The sequence below is a fragment of the Amborella trichopoda genome, chromosome 1 (assembly GCF_054954075.1).
Source record: "Amborella trichopoda isolate Santa Cruz 75 chromosome 1, AtrichopodaSantaCruz75HAP2 v2.0, whole genome shotgun sequence".
In the NCBI taxonomy this organism is placed as follows: Eukaryota; Viridiplantae; Streptophyta; class Magnoliopsida; order Amborellales; family Amborellaceae; genus Amborella; species Amborella trichopoda.
In genome coordinates this window covers 56,419,704-56,439,446 of record NC_142336.1, presented here as the reverse complement: position 1 = coordinate 56,439,446, position 19,743 = coordinate 56,419,704, and the positions used below count along the sequence as shown (strand labels likewise).

The 19,743-nt window shown below is 35.8% G+C and overlaps 2 protein-coding genes across 8 annotated transcripts; one reads left to right on the top strand and one right to left on the bottom strand.

Moving 5' to 3' along the window:
* Positions 1–595: 595 nt before the first annotated feature.
* On the bottom strand, positions 596–19,406 carry LOC18440812 (endonuclease V family protein). Of its 7 annotated transcripts, none has more exons than XM_088847167.1 (9): positions 18,851–18,922; positions 17,120–17,390; positions 16,030–16,092; positions 15,605–15,644; positions 14,388–14,452; positions 12,115–12,231; positions 10,960–11,088; positions 7,318–7,421; positions 596–912 (listed from the first exon to the last, which is right to left on the bottom strand). In XM_088847167.1, the coding sequence occupies exons 1-8, from the start codon at positions 18,910–18,912 to the stop codon at positions 7,323–7,325; spliced, it is 846 nt and encodes a 281-aa protein (XP_088703293.1). In that variant the 5' UTR covers positions 18,913–18,922; the 3' UTR covers positions 596–912; positions 7,318–7,322. The 7 variants fall into 7 exon arrangements, with proteins under 7 accessions (XP_088703293.1, XP_088703299.1, XP_088703287.1 ...); XM_088847173.1 differs by lacking the exons at positions 596–912; positions 18,851–18,922 and adding exons at positions 6,903–7,056; positions 19,306–19,406; XM_088847161.1 differs by lacking the exon at positions 596–912 and adding an exon at positions 6,903–7,056.
* LOC18440811 (O-Glycosyl hydrolases family 17 protein) lies at positions 1,583–5,713 on the top strand. Its single transcript, XM_006850949.4, has 2 exons — positions 1,583–2,418; positions 4,440–5,713. The coding sequence occupies exons 1-2, from the start codon at positions 2,087–2,089 to the stop codon at positions 5,584–5,586; spliced, it is 1,479 nt and encodes a 492-aa protein (XP_006851012.1). The 5' UTR covers positions 1,583–2,086; the 3' UTR covers positions 5,587–5,713.
* Positions 19,407–19,743: the final 337 nt, after the last annotated feature.

Here is a 19,743-nt window from a genome sequence, read left to right as displayed (position 1 = left end):
TAAAAAAATATTTCCAATAAAATAAAATGACCCTAATACCCCTAAAAATTTCAAGAGGTACTTTGGTTATTATATTTTATCGAAAAATTATTTTAAACATTTTTTAGGTGCACCCCAATGAAAAGATGGCACATACCAAATTTCATATTCATACAATTTGTATAAAAAACACTAAAAATAAAATAATTTATGACGTCGGATCTAGTGAATGACTCTCTTTATAAAAATTGAACAGTTGGATGGTAGGCAAAGCATAGATCTTCTATAGAAGAAGTATAGACTCCTTTCCCTTTTCAATATTTATAATCATATTAGTTTTAAAGTCATTTTTAGGAGAAAAACATATTCACCTTTGATTGCATGAAAATAGAGATTATCATGTTGCTTTGGCTATTCAAAATTTGAACTAAAGAGGGATTATAGATTTCCAAGATCTAAAATGACTTCATTTTTTTCAAGAAAAACAACTAAATTGAAGATGATTACATATATTGAAAAAAGTTATAAATGGTCACTTTGGATTTTTAATCTCTAAAATAAGAATAAAATTCAAATAAAAAATAAAAAATAAAAAATAAAAAATTTATTCGGTAGATTATGGCCCAAGAGATATAAGGTACATTTCTCTAAATAGTTATTGGGTACATTTTGACAGCTTTCCTGCAGCAAGAGACCTCCGGCCGTGGCCACCGCCTCAATGGGAAGGACTGTCAAGGCATTTTTATATTGTTGCATTTACACATGAAACAATATTTCCTTACACATTGGATAATAACTCACTTCTCTCTCTCTCTTTCTCTTTCTCTCACCTTAGCTCCCATCACCGACCGTTGGCGTTAGCTCGACGAGCTCAGCTGCTGAGCTGACGGAATCACTAACGCCATTAAAGCTTTCTCCTGGACACGCAAGCTACTGTAAAAAAGCACAATACCCACGTCGGACAAAACCATTTTTGAATTGGAAATTTAAAAAAATTTAAAAATTATTAATTTACTAACTTCTCTCTCTTGATATTCTCTCCTCTCTCTCCTCTATCTCCTGTTTCTCTCTCCTCTCTCTTGTTTCTCTCTCTTGTTTGTCTCTGAGCTCACACTGTGTTTCTTTTTCATGGGTTCAGACTGTGCTTTTGGGGATGCCATTTGTAGAGATCCTTGCCTTCAATTCTACAAAAGCCTTATCCCCAAAACGACCTTTTTCTCTTATTTTTATTTGTTTTTTTGAAAGAACCAACTTTTATTTATCCCAAATTCGCCATTTTTTACTGGCATCTGCAGCCTTTCTTGTGTTTTCTGCAAGGTTTGCCGGCTCTTGAACCCCTTCAGCCTCTGGCTTTGCAAGGTTTTCATCCTTTTTACTGTATTTTTACGACTTTTTCTTGGGTTTTGTGGGAACTTTTTACTGCTAGTGAGTTTTTCACACGGAAATTATCAGTGGGCTCGGAATTGCAGAGGAGAAAATAGGTGGTTTTGGGTGTTTAAACCCCCTCTATGTGTGATTTTTCAAGGATTTTTTTGTTGGGTTTTGCTTATTTGCCTCTTTAAGAGTTTTTTGGATGTTCTTTTGGTACTTTTTTTTTTTTTTCGTATTTCGGCTGTGTATGAAGATTTTTAGGCTTTGCTCTTTGCTCATTTCTTCCTTTTTAGTTCTTTTTGAAATTGTTGATGGGCTCTTCTTTCTCATGAAAATTTTTATCTTGGTCCAAGAGGTAAAAGTATGAAGGGTCTTGCAGTTTCAGAGCATAACTAGAAAGAGATTTTACTGATAAACAGGGGAGTTTTGAGTCCCTGTTGAAGCCCTTCTATTTGGATTTTTACTGCAAGTTCTGTTCATGGTTTCTGCTCCATTTCACACTGTGCTCAACTGTCAATCCATGTCTACATCAATAATCATGGAGCTTTATTGGGGATCTTTATAGAATACAACTCCTGTCTCTCTCTTGATCCCCAAAAACTGCCTCTTTTTTATTCCATAGATAAAGAGAAGAAAAGAACAGTTCTTTTCTAAGAGTCATTGGGCCGTTTCACGATTCATAGATCAGGGGAAAGGGTTCCTTTTGCATCTGTTGCTGAATCCTTAGAGAGAAAATATGGGGTTTTTTCCAGTGATTCTTAGGATTTGTTTCCTACTTTTTTTGGTGGGTTTTGTTCATGGGCTTGGAGCTAATTGGGGCACGCAGTCAACCCACCCTCTAAAACCATCGATAGTTGTGAATTTGTTGAGAGACAATGGGTTTCAGAAGGTGAAGCTTTTTGATGCAGATGCAGGGACAATGAAGGCTCTTGGGAAATCAGGGTTACAGGTGATGGTGGGGATTCCAAATGACATGTTGGCTAAGTTAGCTACTAGTGTCAAAGCTGCTGAAGATTGGGTCTCAAAGAATGTGTCCTCCTATATGTCCAAGGATGGTGTAGACATCAGGTGGGTTGCAATCTCTCTCTCTCTCTCTCTCTCTCTCTCTCTCTCTAGATGAGTTGCAAACACTCTCTCTCACACACACACAAACACACATATGGTCACTTTCTTTCATTGCCTACCTCACTGTCCTAAGCCTATTCCTTTGTTGCTTTCTTCTCTAATACCAGTCCTGTTTCATAACCCCCATCCCCCTTCTCTCTCTCTCATGAGGGGCCACTTTCACTCACCACCTCTCTCTCTCTCTAACACCAGGAAAGACTCTCTCTAACACCAGGCAATCTCTCTCTAACACCAGACAAGTCTCTCTCACATCAGGAGTTGCAATCTCTCTCTAACACCAGGCAAGCCTCTCTCTCTCTAGGGAGAGTTGTCTTTCTCTGTTTACATCAGGTTTCATTTAAGCTAACCCACCCCCAAAAAAGAAACCCTTCTCTCACACAAAGACATTACTATATCTGGCACTAGACACTAGGTCTGTTTCATTCACTATCCTCTCTCTCTCTTAAGTTCTCCCTCTTTCTATTTCTAGAATTTATATTAGTTTCCGATTGTTGCACTTTGGGATTGATTTGGCTATTCAATACTACGAGTCTCAGATTTTACTTGATTTAATTGTGCATCCTATGATCTTGTGTAGCAGTGTACAACTTCGTATTCATAGATTCTCTCAGGTTTCAGGAATTTTGCGGGATCAAGCTTTTGATGAATGCTATTTGTTGCAATTATGCTTTGAATTCGTGGTTTGTTGCAGCAGTAATGATTGATGGTTTTATGTTTTTAATATTTCATATTCTCAGAGTTGTAATTTGCTTGCTGGTTTCCACATGGGTTTTTCTTTTTGTGTGTGTGCTGTATTTAGAATGGTCTCGTTTTCTCATTAATGGTAATGTTCACTTAATTATGCAAGTGGCAGGACTAGTATTAATGTTTGATGTATTTTAGGTAAATGCAATGGTCTTTCTTAGGAAAAGGGGCTGAGGTCGTGGGTTAGCACACTCTATATTAAAAAACTACTAACTAATTCAAAAACGGGTAGCGCCCGTTATCCCCACTTAATTACCCTCAAAATAATAACAATAGTCTTTCATGTGGATTTAGTTAACGCTATGATCTCTCTCTAAAGGACACACTCCAGACACCCAGTGGCCCTTGCCCTGGGACACCAAAGTAACCCTGTGAGATAATTGTGGATCTCTCTCTCTAAAACACACCCTAAACACCCACTAACCCTGTGAAATAGAACTGGAACTTTCCTCTGTGAGACAGAAGACAAAGTCCTAACCTTCATTGCATTGTTGTGATTATTCTTGTTGGTCCGTATTTGCTAATTTTGAACCAAAGAACGATCAAGCATTTAAGAGACAAACATATAAGGCAACAGATTTAACTGACTAGAATTATAAGATAACGTATTAGAAGAAGATGTAAGGGCAAGTATACACAACATATGTTTCGCAGCAGATTTGCACGTGGAAACCTATGTTGCAAAGACATGGATACATGTATCAGTGTTCGACAAGAGTAAGAAAACTCAACCTTTAGGGGTTTGGTTTGGAATTTTAGGTGACAATAAGTGCTTTTGTAGTGAGATTATTAAGAAAAGAATTTAAAAAGTATCTACGTTTCTAAAATGTTAGACACAGATATCCTGCCATTAGTGGGTGACTATGTGTAGGTTGAAACAAAACTTTTTTGAAAATGCAGTCCAAATCTTACTCGTAAAAATTGCATTCTAAACCCATTTCAGTCCAAAACATGCTGCAAATTTTGAACCACAGTAAAACTGCCCGGGTGTTGGCTTAAAACTTTTAAGCCGGTCATCGGACATGGAAATTTGGAAAAAAATTGGTTGGGGGAACAAAAGATCACATGTAATTAGCAGTGGTAGTGGTAAGCTTATGCCTCTCTCTCTCTCTCTCCCCCCCCCTCCCCCAAACACACCCATGCGAGCGCGTGCGCTTGCATCCACGCTTGTATGTAGTTGCATAAGTGTACGTAATTTCATGGATATTCTTTGTCAACAGGTATGTAGCAGTGGGCAATGAGCCATTCTTGACGACATATAATGGCAGCTTCCTCCAATTGACCCTCCCCGCCCTCCAAAACATCCAAAGCGCCCTCATCAAGGCAGGGCTCAGCACTCGTGTAAAACCCACTGTTCCCTTAAATGCTGACGTCTACCAATCCCCCAACAACCTCCCATCAAGCGGTGACTTCCGCTCCGACATTCATGACCTCATGGTCGCTCTCACCAAGTACCTAAGTGACAATGGAGCTCCATTCACTGTGAACATCTATCCATTCATCTCTCTCTATAACGACCCCTCATTTCCTGTAGATTTCGCCTTCTTCGATGGAGATGCAACCCCTCTAAACGATGGCGGAACCTTATATACAAATGTGTTCGATGCCAATTACGATACGCTCGTTTGGGCCTTGAGGAAGAATGGATTCGGATCTTTGCAAATTATTGTAGGGGAGGTTGGGTGGCCTACAGATGGGAATGAGCATGCCACCATCCAGTTTGCTCAGAAGTTTAATCAAGGTTTCCTGACTCGAATTGCTAGCGGTAAGGGCACACCGATGCAGCTCTCTGCTATCGATGCTTACCTCTTTAGCCTCATAGATGAAGATGCAAAGTCAATTGATCCAGGGAACTTTGAGAGACATTGGGGTGTCTTCAACTATGACGGATCCATCAAGTATCAACTAGGGGTTGGGAACTCGCAGTTAATCGGAGCTAAAGGCGTGAAGTATTTGCCGAAAAAATGGTGTGTTCTAACTCCCCAAGCTAATTTAGATGACCCCAAGATAGGTGAGAGTGTAAACTATGCGTGTAGTTTGGCTGATTGTACTGCCCTTGGCTATGGTTCGTCGTGCAACAGTCTTGATGTTAGGGGGAACATATCGTATGCATTTAATTCGTATTTCCAACGGAATAATCAGTTGCAGGTTGCATGCAAGTTCCCCAATGTATCATCGGCATACCTCTCAATGACTACAGGGTCGGATCCCACGACTCCTTCTTGTAGATTCGAGATCATGATAGCTCCGGACTCGACTGCATCGTCTGCTTCTTTGCTTTCATCTACATCCTCATTTTTCAGGATCAAAATACAGGTGCTCACTGGCCTTTCGGCAATTCTGTTCTATGTATCCACATTCATGTGATTTATTTGAGTTTTGACTTTTTTTTTTTTTGTTCTTTTTTTTCTGGTTAACCCCTGTTGTTTATGAGTAAAGGCTAGTTCACAAGCATAATTTATGGGAATTTTTTGTGACCAGCTTTATCCAAAAATTTTAGTTGAGCCAAGGAAAGGTAATTATTTTGTGTACATGCACTATTCTTTTATTATTTTCCCTTTTTCATGTACATACAACAAAGAGAATAAGGATTACCTCAAGAGAGAGAAATGCCAGAGAACAGGAGAAGACAAGGGGAAGGGGGGGAGGATGCAGGGTAAGGAAAGCAACGCTCTAAAATGGCTTTATTGCTAATTAGTGTGTTTTGCACCGAGGTTGAGCAAGCTGACCCCGATTAGTTAGAAAAAGCTTTTGACGATAATGATAGGACGCTGAGTAACTCCTCTGTTTTAAAATTCTGAGCATAAAATATTTAAAATTTTGAGTACAAAGTATTTGGCGATCCGCTGACACATGCCAACACTGGTTTTTTAATCTTTCATATCAAATCCATAAATTTGGAGACCCATAACAACATTGATGTGATTGATTGTTTTCGAATACTTAACTTTGGAGACCCATAACAATATAGATGCGATTGATTTTTTTCGAATACTTATAATGAATGATCAAAACAATTACTCAGCAGACCATTAACAGAACAATTTTAGTAATCTGTTTTTTTCTTTTTACATATTTGTTGATATTTTTGAATAATTCCAATCAGTGTTTGAAAACTCTTTTGCCATATTTGTTGATATTTTTGAATTATTCAAATCAGTGTTTGAAAACTCTTGTTGATATTTTGAGAACTTGTCGAGTCGTATTGGAGTAAAGTCCAAAATTTTTTAAAATTGAGGGGCATTTTTTATGCCACACTTTATGCACTATTGATGGCCTTGCAGAAGAATTTATACCACTTATATTAAAGCTTCGATTAGGGGTATTTTCCACACATTGTGTGTGCAAAATTATTATAATGTTTTGACAACAATTCAAAATATATTATATGATTATATACTTTATCAATGATAATTATATGATTTTTTTTTTGTATAATGTAAATTTAATAGTTAACATAAGTTTATATAAGAAAATAACATCCCAATACTCGTAAATTGATAAAAAAAAATGGTAGTTAATAATGCAATATTCCGATTTTTTACTGGATTTTTAAAAAACAATATTTATAATGAAATTTAATAATCTTTTTGGATTTTTTTTAAACTTTAATCTGACTGATTTTCGATCTGGATCGTTGATTCATCGATCCGGATGGATTTTTGAAGTGCCCGAAGCCACTAATTCAAATGAATGTTATAGATAAGTGCTAATGCAGATAAATTCTTTTCATATTCATGGTCGTGGTGGTCTAAGACTATATGAATGCAGAATGTTGGATTCAACCTCCATTTCCGAACTCTGCATCGCCAGATACACCTACCTCCACATGTTACTCTGGAGATTAACAAATTGGATTTTGTCATATGAAGTATTAGATATCGAAAACAGCGTTGAAAAGAATAGGATTGCAATAAGAAATATTACAAAATTATTCCAGTCACTATACCCCAAAAAATTTATACAAAGTTAAAAAAATCATTATTACAACAATAAATTACAACCCAAAATGAGAACTTTCTATAAAAGACACATTGCAGGCATTAACAGTAACATGTGTAGCAAGTAAACCAAACCATTGCATGAGCGTTCAAATACCTGAGTCATTCTCTATTACAAGCAGGCCTAGAAGATGAAGCCTCGTAAGCAATTTTCAAGCTTCTTGCGTTCCTTAGAAGATAAGCCCTTGATCTGATATCAGCCTGTATTTCCAAAATTGGATGGAGATGAGAGTTCAGATATACTTTATTTTCATCTGGTCCGTCCATTCATGTCAAAGGGAAAGGGCAAATTTATTTTTGTTCAAAAATCAAATGCCCAATGACCCATGATATCCTTCTTCAATCTATGTTTTTATTCTTCAATTTATTTTGTTATTTAGAAAATGAACTTGGCTGAGGTGGTCGACAATAGCAAAAGAACAAGAAATTGTGGATAGCTTAAAAATCATATGGATCATATTATATATTTCCATTGCATTAAGAACAAAAATGTGAATAGGTTGATGACCATGTAGAGTATATCATTTTCTCGTTGAAGCCACGACACAATAAGAGAGAGAGAGATGGGGTCCATACTTACCAAGTGGTATGGAGTTCTATATCTACCTCAAGGAAAGCTTGTCGGCAAGTCTCATGGCGGTCAATCCCTAGTGGGGAAGAGATGGATTTCAATCTCGTGCCATGGAGCACCGCACCTCAATTATAGGTTGTGGGCTCAAGTCACACGCTCGCTGCCCGATCCCATAGAGAGAGAAGGGGGTTTGTCTTTTCAAGGTTTTAAAAAATGCTTTATCTCAATGGCAATTGCCTAATTAATAAGACCTATCCGGTTCCTACCATATATTGGGAACCGCCTGTTCTGTTAGAAAAAGAGGCCCATTTTTATTTTAAATATTTTCAAATTTTTTGTTCTTTACTTTTATATTTTTTTATGAGCGATTCACATAGATGGATTGCCGATCTAGACTGCCAGATTGGACTAGTTTTCTGAATAGGCGATCTAGGTCATTGATATAGATTTTTAAACATTGGTTCTTTTTATTGAGGTATAAGGGCCCCAGAACCATGCAATACTCCAATACACTTAACTCTGGGTGAAAGAAAGGAAAATAAGATTATATATATTATAGGGGAATGATTTTACGTCATTGTATCAATGTAATATAATGAAACCACACATATTTAATACATTTGCATATCTCCAACTTTTGCACAATAATCAATACAAAAAAATATATTTCAACTTACAATATAGTCCAAATGAAAGCCCTCTAACAATGACTCATAACCATCTATTTGGTGAATTTCAATATAATGATACCTTTACAAATTAAAAATTATTTTTTTTCTTTTTTTAGCATTGTTAATATAATGATTTTAAAACTATCCTAGATCTAAACATCTCATTAAAATAAATGGTCTATATTAGTTGGGCTCAAAAAGCATCTTTTGAGGTGTGTTTTCAAATTTTACATTTTTACGATTATTCATTGAAAAAGCGTATATATAAGAATTGGGGTTAAAAAAATGGGTTTAAAGTTTTTTTAAGTTGTTCCATCATATCAGGAAAAAAAAAGTTTAAAAAAAAAATAAAAATGAAATACCCTTACCCAACACGAGCAATTTAAGACTGGGAGATTCGCTACAATGAAATCATGTCCAAGACGACTCGCGCGATCCCAACCGACCGATTTTTCAATCACTAGTTAGGAATGCAAATCCAGTTGGACGATGCCATGCTTTCTTACTGGCAAAGCTCGAATTACCCCAAACTTGAAAAGCAAAACAAACATTGTTCTTGACATTTTAACTAAACAGCAGCGTTCGCAAACTCGCCCGGTTCAACTTGGAACCGGCTGGTCAAACCCAAAGGCATTAGCCGATCCGATTTTGATGGTCTAGCAAGGTATTTAAAAAAATTTAAAAAATATATTTATTTCCCAAAAATAAGGGATTTATCCGTAATGTGTTTTTAAATTTTTTTTTTTTTTAATCATTCTGGTAAAGATTGAAAAGTGTTTTTGATCAGAATACTTATTTTTATATTTCCTCATTTTTTTTTAAAAAAAATTCAAAAATAGCGCTCGACACAATTAGATTTTTTAAAATTCATTTTTTTCACTATTTTTCAGCTTAAATTTAGATATGTTTTGTTTAATCATGCTTTAAATATATTTTTTAAAAAAAAATTATAATTTTTTATTATTTTTAATGCTTTTTGAACTGGCCGAGATCTGCGCGGTTGAATCAGCCCGTTTATCGATTAGACGAACGGTTGGACACCTGTCCTTCGGCCGGTTCACAAACGGGCTCCATTTTTCAAACACTGCGTCATAGTCATTGCACGTGTCTAGGATTCCTTCCTTTTAAGTTTTCAATAAAGTTGATGAGGGCCACATTCAAAAAAGTCCCAGCTTTTCAAAATTCTAAAAAAGTTTGATAAAATTTTATCTTGTTTCATCCATATAAGATTCTAAGCCCATAGAAATGCTTGCACGTAATTTAGAATAATTGAAACTAGGACCCATCATCAAGCAATGCTGGCACCCAACTTAGAATAATTGACACTTGGACCCATCATCAAGCCACGTTTTTATGGTTCCCACTGCTTCCATGGATTGAATAGTTATGACCTCATGAGCACATATTACCTGTAGTCATGAGGACTCCACTAAATATCCCCAACTTATTAAGGCATACAAATTTGAGGAATAACATTTCATTCCCACTTGATCCGCCGCTAATCAGGGGTGCCTATTTTCTTTAGAAAAGTTTTTGGTGAGTGTTGATTTTGTGCAATTGTTTTGGTTATCCAACGCTTGTTAAACCACTGGAAATATTTCTGCCTTAAACCCATGATTTTGGAGCTCCAAAGATGGCGTAGATCTCATGATCTTTGAAAATTTGAAATGCATGGTCCAAAAAATAAGATACAAAATGGAGCAAACGCTGAAAAACCATGCAATTGATCATTTCGACTGAGATGTATGTATACGAAAAAAAAGAATTTCAAATGCTAAAAATGGTGAGTCTTGTAAGAAGTCATATGGATCGTCTATTTTCAATATTTTTAAGCATCTATAAATTTACTAGATCTATACCATTTTTTAAATTATAAATTTCATAACAGGGATGAAAATACATTTGCAAGCCATCATAAAGTTTCCAGCACCAGAACTACATCTCCAAGTATAATTTTAGAGGTGTTGCTTACTTCAATAGTATAAGGAGCGCGCCTTATATAAACCTCACGGATAAAAAATAAAATCGATTACCCTTTATATTCCTAAACACAAATACAGTTTTCTAGGACTGCCAATAGAAAGGTGTGGCTTATGTCTTTAATACGACTGGGGCCATAGTATTTTAAATAGGTAAGATATGAGTGTGCCCATAACTTTTTTTTAGTAGTTCAATAGTAGGTTTTTAGTAGTTCAATCGTAGGATTCAAACTTGGGCCATAGTGTTGCAATCATCAAGAACGTTACCGATCAAGCCCATTCTCGTATCCTAATTTGAAACATCTCTGTATACGCATATGCTCGAATGCATGGCTCGTCCGTATGTGCATAAAATCCACATCCAGTGGTCAAGAATGCTTGATGGACATTCAACAGAGGAGCTTAACTACGGTTTTATATTTAAACAATATAGACAATTATGGGACGGGCGCATATATATGAGGCTAAATTAGATTACATAAAAATGAGCATAGAAGGAGGGAATGCAACGATCTTACTTGGCGAATGGGCTCCGGAATGCGATATTTACAGCACATTTTAACAACTTTAGTGGCTGTTTCAAGGGATATGCGGTGACCTATTGATATGAAGATCGGCTTTATAGAATCTTCACTTGAGCGCATTGCCTGCATTGAATTTCAAATGAATAATGATAATAAATGAACAACAACAACTAAAACAATTTGAAGTAACAATACGGTTCACGTTCCTAAAAAGCGATTTGATTGAAGCAACTAACACGCTCCTGCCAATACAATTTCGTCTCTCTCTCTCTCTCTCTCTCTCTCTCTCTCTCTCTCTCTCTCATTTTTTTCAATAAAGAAAAGAAAATTGTGGATCAAGCAAGGTCATGTAAGAAACAAGAACATAAGTTTTGCAATTCGCAGCAAGCCAGTATAGTGAGGAAACTCAGTCTCAGTACACCGTGCTGAAAGATTTAGACTCTTTAGTAGAATACACATCATTTGTGCAGTGCCCAGTACAACACCTGTTGGAAGGTGCGAGTTGGTTCAAGTGGAAGGCTAAAAAAGAGCAAAAGGTAGGCCTAAAAGGACATTAGTAGTGAAGAAAGATATGGGGACTTATAGCCTCACTACGGGTATGGCCCTTGATAGAGCTCAGATTCAGCTACACGAATCCTGGTCCACCATTCTACTCTATCAAGGGTCATACCCGCAGTGAAGCCATAAGTCCTTACATCTTTTCTCACTACTTCTAACCATGTCTTTTTTAGCCTGCCCCTTTGCACTTTTTGAGCCTTCGACTTGATATAAAATTTAGATAAGATCCCTGAAACTCACTTGCATAAAAAGCATATGTCAATGTTCGCTCCATAATCCAGTAATCAACTTGAATTTCAGTTTGGATAATCATGCTTGGTTATAACAAGGACTTAATAATGTAAAGACAAGCATACAATGTGAGTAGTGCAGCAAGGACAATGCAATTATTCAAGTTCCCGTGGTGCAAAAGATAATAACCATGAACCATGATAGGAAAGAAAACAGAATAACACAAAAATATTGCATTGCTTTGCTGATAAGGTTAATCAATATATGATGTTCTTTATGTAGTTTATTATCACATGGCCACCAAGTCTACTATTGAAATACAAAAGCAAAAACAAGATAAAGTAATATTGCTTCTCTTACCACTCCCCAAGTGAAGCCAGAGTTACCGGTCAATGTTATAACATCTCCATCGCTTTTTGTATTTCCTTCCAAAAGTTTTTTCACTCCAGATTGTGTTAAACCATCCACATGGTGCAGCTGAAACAGATCATAATTAGAGATATGGAGGTTGTGAACTTGAATAAGAAAAAGGGGGCATCTAAAAACAACTCCGCCTTCTCCAAATGTTATTACAAAGACCTCCATGTTTTTCAATGAAGATGCAATTTGTTCACACTATCATCCAATCAAGCTTTTATAAATTGACACTGTAATATACTATCCTTCGCAAGTCGTCGTCATCATCATCATCCAAGCTTTATCCCAATTATTTGGAATCGGCTACACAAATCATTTTCCATCATTCCGCTCTATCAAGGCATACCCTCAGTCAGACCATTAAGTCACCATATCTTTCCTCAAGTACATTGTCTTTCCGCAAGTGTACTTTGTAAACTATAGATACTCATGTTCATCTAAATCTTTACGAGAATTTCAGCCCCTTGTCTTTTAATTTAGTTGATTTTTTGTTCTTTCACTATTTTAATCCCCTCACTTTTTATCATCTGAGTGGCCACTGTATATCAGAATGAGAAATGCGGTCCTACAAAATTTTTCCAGCAAAACTGATTACTGGTAAATTTGCCCCAATCAGGCAAAGACCACTGAGATTCAAGGCTTAAGCTGACTCCTTTGCCCAATAAGTTAGAAAGAGGTACATTCTGATGGTGATTCAGAATTTCAAGAACTGAAAATTATATGATAGTGGTCACAAACAGCAAACAAGAGGATGCATTTTGTTTTAGAGACAGCCACATTGATTTTACATATAAGCAAAATACAGAGAAATCAAGCCTTCCCTAAAGATTGTGCATTGAAGAAAATTTTAGAAGTGATACATCATCAGACAATCATGACATTCGATCATCATCATACAAGCCTTATCCCAATGATTTGAGGTCGGCTATATGAATCATGTTTCTCCAGTCTTTTCTATGAAGGGTCATGTCCTCAGTAAGATCAAAAGTCACAATATCTTTTCTCACTACCTCTATCGACGTCCTTTTGGGTCTTCCCCTTACCCTTTTAGAGCATTCTACTTTAACCAAATTGCACCTCCTAACCGGTGTTGTATTAGGTCAATGCTGCACACGGCTGGCCCACATAAGTCTGCTTTCACTCATATTATCTCCTACTAAAGCCCAATCATGACATTAGATATCTTCCTTTATTTCAAAAGGGGGGAAAAGAAAATTTGCAGTAACCTTGCCCAGACCTCCAAAAAAAGTCTAGCTGTAAAGCTTCGTTACCATTTTTCAACTATTCATGGGACCATGCAGCAAGAAAAACTGCATTCTTGAAACAAAATTTAAATCCATTCTCCATTCACATTCTTCACTGAGTATGTGAAGATCACCCAATTGTGTTTGTTTTACACAGAATTATTCAGGATAATTAAAACATAGCATCAACATCAGTTTTAAATTAATTGATTATTTCTGTTAGCATGCAGATTCAGACACATTAAACACAAGAAAAGGCTCAATCAAAAGGAAAAAGGAAAACACAGGCCACAAGAAACTGCAGAACCAAAAGAAAAGAAACGACAATCATTTCCAAAAGTGCACACATATTTTGGGTGTTCCAGAGAATGTGAGTTTAATTGCTTGTGTGCCTAGCATTATATTCCAGAATTCAGACCAACAAACTAATTTTTCATTCATCATTCATAATTTCAACTGCTAGTAATCGACTACAAAGCAACTTAAATTTTTACTTTACCATAAAAGTAGAAATATCATACCCAAGAGTTCAAAGTAAATTCTGAATTTTTCTTTTTTTTTTTTGGTCATTGAATCAAGTTTATTACAAAATAGTCTCACTTATATATATATTCCTACATTATGAACAAGAACATGTTTTCAATTTCTCATAAGAATATGTATCATTTTCTCAGCATATAACCTAATATTAGAGAGAGGTATAATATCTTATCTGAGGAATGATAGAGTAAGAAACTAAATTTACCGGTCACCATTTCAACATAACTTACAAAAAATGTGTTAACCCTATAGCAAATAAAAGCTGGATTATCAAATCTGTCTGTCTGAGAATCCTTATGGCAAGAAGTTATTTTCTGCTAAGTAACTAAAAATAGTTAGACTATATACCATGTACGAGAATGATTGAATCTCCACACAATTATAAACTCATGTGTGTCTGTGTATGTCATATAAGAACGATGAATAACTTACATTTTTACCAACCCCAATAGTAGGAAGGTCTGCCATGACACCAAGGTGAGAAGCTAAACCAAAACCTACAAAAAGGTGTTACATACTTCATTTAGCAGAGTCCATGGTGATGCCAAGCTAAATATAATAGAGGAACAAATAGAACCACTCCAAATCAATCACCATCCCACTCAACCCCAACAGAAATTGAATTTCAAGATCATAATAGTGTCATAAAAGTTGCTTTTGCAGTGCAGCCCCTAAAATGCCCAGGGCTGCCTTTCACTTTAATTAAACAGAAAGAATTTAGGGCCACTACAGAGGTAAAAATCACATTAGATCCACTGAAAGCAGTTAGATGGTGAGGCTTACAACACTATTACATGATCTTGGATGCCAACTTCATATGGAGATATCCTCAATGCAACTGTCCATCCACGCCATTGAGTGGAGAAAACAAGGTAAACGGAACCAACTAACATCCACATATGTGACATGACAAATCTTCTATATATGTCTGTAGTTTTAGTTTACTTGTATATACTTGTGACTAAAGGTTATTTCATTCTTTTGTATATTATGGCATTTTCATCATGTTTGACCTTGTAAATAAAATTATAAGTACCTAACTGTTTTGAGGGAAAAAGTGATTTGATTATGTCACTGAGATTCCTTTTTTCTCTCCATTTAACAGCCCCCTCATATTCTTATATGAAATCCAATCATATGCAATAATGCAATGACTCCAACCACAACTGAAAATTTGAGCCATAGAGGGTGGGGGAGAAGGGAAGCTTCTTTTTCTTATGCTGGGGCATGTGTGTGTGTGATGGGGGGGAAAGAGGACTATGAGAATCACACTTACGAAACGAAATTATAGTTATAAAGTTCCTTCAACAAGCAAATTATAGCCATAAAATTTGAAGGCTGGGAATTGAGCCAAAAAATTATTTCCCATATGAATGTGAAATATGTAGCAACTGGAATCATTGCTGTGAATGAGCTCTCAAAATGCAAGTGTAAATGTTTTCCTAATATAGAAGGTATTTTCTCCATATACTTAATCACATCTAGAAATGTGTTAGAAACTTAGCAAATCATTTCAAGGCGACAATGCAACAGATATGTAAAAGAAGCAAAACAATCACAAGAGTGTAGTCAATCTCAACATAATGATGTTGTAATTGTGTCTCCCCAAAGCATCACATGGCATATGGGCATGTAGTTTGCACACATACCTCGGGGATGAAGTAAGCCATTCCCATCAACCATCAACAACTGTTCGCAATCACACATGCTCAACAAGTTAGGCTTTGCAATTCTTTCAAAACACCTCAACATAAAATTTATTTTGTTAAACTGGATAGAATAAAAAGAATTTAACATCAAGATGGAAATTTTACAACCTCATTTGTGAAGTAAAAAGCTAGCTCCTTAAAAACATCAGTATAGAATAGAGAATCATGAAAAAAAACTTCTCAAGTATAAACAGAAGTGGCTTCCAGGACCCAAGGAATTAATCTAAGCATCTTCTACCCATTGAATTTTGCTTTTCTTCCCTTACTGTACTTAGAGATGCCTAAATCAACATGTAAACTTTACTAAACTAACATGAACCAAAGATGTGTTCTAGAAGTACAGGAATATGAAACATGATGGTTACCTGGGGATAATATAGCTTAGTGTGAAGCTTCATTTTCTCCAGAAGCTCTAGTAGAACAGGACCCTGAAACAACAAAAGCAAATGCTTATATCCATCCTTTCCATGCACATATAAACAATAAACGGAGAAATGATGAAGCCAGTCTATATTTGGAAGACAAGTCCTATTATACTAGGAAGGTGTATGATTTGGCTCATGAGTAAATGATAGTTAATCATGTTATCAGTCCCAACAAACATACCCCACAAATTCAATTTACCATTGGTAAGTAACAAGCACATTATGATGTATAAAACTGAGGCTCAACCACAATTTCTAAGAGGCACAGATTAGACCATTGAGAGAGAGAGAGAGAGAGAGAGAGAGAGAGAGAGAGAGAGAGAGAGAGAGAGAGAGAAATTTATAATGAACGATCCTTCTTCATGATCGAGCTCATTTTCTGAATATTCAAAATACCATGTGGCTTTCATTTTCACAATTTTTCAGAATGAAATCATACAACCTTGATACAAGAATAAGAGGGCCAGAAGTTTGAGATTCATAACCAGAAGTCAAGAACCACATGCCATGATGGTTCCAAAACCGCTTTCATCACCTAAGCAGTAGTCGAGTGAATTTTTCAACCTTCAAAATTGAAATGCTGAACACTCCTCTATGGGCGTTCAATTAGAATTAGAGATGCATTTTGGAGTCCCTTGGAAAAAACATAAAAGAAAGTTCCACTAAATCTCATTAGACCCCTTCCATGTTGGATGACATGCAAAACAAACCACTGCTTAGAGCCACTCATGAAGGGACTGATAAGTTAAACTCAGCTCCAACAAGAGAGAATAAACCTTCCCAAAATAACATAAGCAGTATCATAAAATTAAGACAACTCCCAATGAATGATTACTCCAAAAAGCATGTTACATATTTTGGAATGAATTGACATTAGAATAACCAAAGACATCACAATTATTGAGTAATCTAGAGGAGGAAAAATCCTAGCCCTCTCTCAGTTTTACAGGAGTAATATATTATTAACATTAATAAATTAAGAAAAGGCAGAGCAGGATAGACCAAAACCACATGAGAAGGGATCAAAAACCTCTCTAAAGGCCAGAAAGCCAGGAACGTATGGAATTTGAAGCTGGGTGAGATTGTAATCATCATACACGACCTCCATACTAGCAATATCCACGATAACAATGGCACCACAAGCTATAGAAGGGTCGTCTTTGCAGAAGCTAATGTCAACCCCTCCAATAAATCGTAATCTATGACTTTCAGATGTCCCCTTTAAGCTAGATTCAGATGCAGATATTGACCACATGAAATTATCTTCTAGGATTACTTTTCTCTTCAGCAAGTTCTGTACCCTGCAAATTTATTATAATCTCACAATTATCACTCCAACATTAGCAGATAAGTTTACTTTATTGAGAAAATGTTCACCTCTTAACAGGACAAAATTAGCTCCAAGGCCTATACATTTTGCCTTTCTCAAAATTAAAAGGCCGTACATGATACAAAATTAACCAACCCACATTATAGTTATGACAGTTCTACATAATTCTGCACTTCTGCATGAGCAGGGAGATAAATGCAAGTTCCAGTCTATACAGAAGTAATAAGATTCTTTTCATCAATAATTATATAATTTTCTTTTCATCAATAATTATTTGCAGTGTTTAGAAATCCAGGTCGGTCGGGTGAACAGGCCATCCGGGGAACTGGTTGGGATCGGCGAATCGCCTATCCTGATCAGCGATCCAGCCTAGAGATTGGCCAATAAAAAAAAATGAAACTAATAATAATAATAATAATAATTAAAAAAAAAAAGTGGGAACCAAGCAATCTGGCCAGGCCAAATCGCCACGTTCCCTGACAAAACCGGCCGCTTTGTGGTTCCAACTTGGAACCAGCCAAGTCCCCACTGATTCCCGACCTGGACCAGCCAATTCCTATCCAAATCGGTGTTTTTTGAAACATTGATTCATTTTGACTTGACTACAGAACTTATAATAATAAAAAAAACAGTTTAACCTACAAACATGCTTATTCTCACTTTGGTTCCAAAATGCCCAATTCTAAAGTCTAGACTGAAAGAAACAAACAGCAATTATGGAAAATGAAAAGTGAGACATCCATGAGTGGGAATAAAAATAACAGTACCTCAACTTGAGCAGCTCAAATTCTTTGGTTTCTATTCCTTTAGATATAATCATATACTTGTCCAACCAAAATCTTGTAAGGAGATATTTTTCATTCATTAGTCTTTTGAAATCACAGTGTACCCTTAAACTAAGTCCAAAATCAGGAGAATGTTCACTTAATATTGACTGCATAAATGCACTTGTAAAAATGTCAATATATTATCCCCATAATTATGAAGAGAAGCACGAATTGTAAATTCATGGATAAATTTTTTTTTTTTTTGAAGTCGATGGATAAATAATATGTAACATAATAACCTCGAATAATCCTCTGCAAAGTAATGGTTACAAAGTTTAGGGAAAACAAATGATATGCAATAATATGAAGTTATTGCATATCAAAAAAAAAAAATGAAGTTGTGAACACATACTTAATCCATTTGATATTGTTTTGAAATCACAACTTCTATGTAAATCCAGAATCATGAGTCTATTAACCAAATGATGCATACACATGTATGGGAATCGATAACCTCCATGACCTTGAGCAGATACAGGCATGGAATTAAATGGACAATAACATTAAGTCCATGATCACAGCATTCATTAACTTAACAGTATTTTCTGAAACTAATTCCTTTGAAATTTACGACAAAATAATGATGCAAAGAATGTAGACATACTCAACCCAGTCATCAGGGTTTGATGAGAGAATAAACTCGGGTTTTGACATTGCCTCATCCATGGCGTTACATCAAGGGACTATGTATGGCAATTGAAGAGCTTGAATGCTAAATCCTTCCAACTATGGAAATAAAAAAAAAACCTATAAACCAGAGATTTTTGCTGTATGTAAAGGCAGTGAAGTAATAACAAGATCAAAATATAGATTATTGTAGGAATTATATATCCTGTAAAATAAATAACATTCCATTAGATCAAAACACCAAAAAAAAGTGAAAATTTTGAAGTTAGGCACATATAAAGAATGCAATTTGCCAGGGGATTTTATTTTATTTTTACCAATGTTAAAATTTGCCAGGGTTTTCATACACTGAAAAATAAACATACTGAGAATAAATTAAAGGAGAAACGATGTGTAAAATATTGATAGAAACAGCACTCGGAATTCATTTACCTTTTTTGGCCTCGATGAAAATGATTATGAAAATAAATGAAATCTTCTAAGGAAAACTAAAAATTGAGCAATGAAACTCAAAATGGAAAATAATAAATAATAAATGCATAAACACCAGGTGACCAACAAAAAAACGTTTTCGCGGTCAGTCAGAGTAGATTTCTCGCTGAATACTCACTAGAGTACAGTATGATCCATATGACTGAAGAAATACAGTAGTCATAACTGTTAATGACCGTTTGATCAAGTGATGGACGAGATCAGTACGAGACTAGGGCGAGTCGACTCTAACTCAGCCGATCTGCCCAAAGTTTTGTGTACAACTTCCGGCGCATAAAAATTTTAAGAAATACCCAAAAAAAGAAAAAATATGGAATTGTTGTGCAATTTTGTTACTATTTTATCTTATTTTTTTTCAAATATTTTAAAATGTCCCAA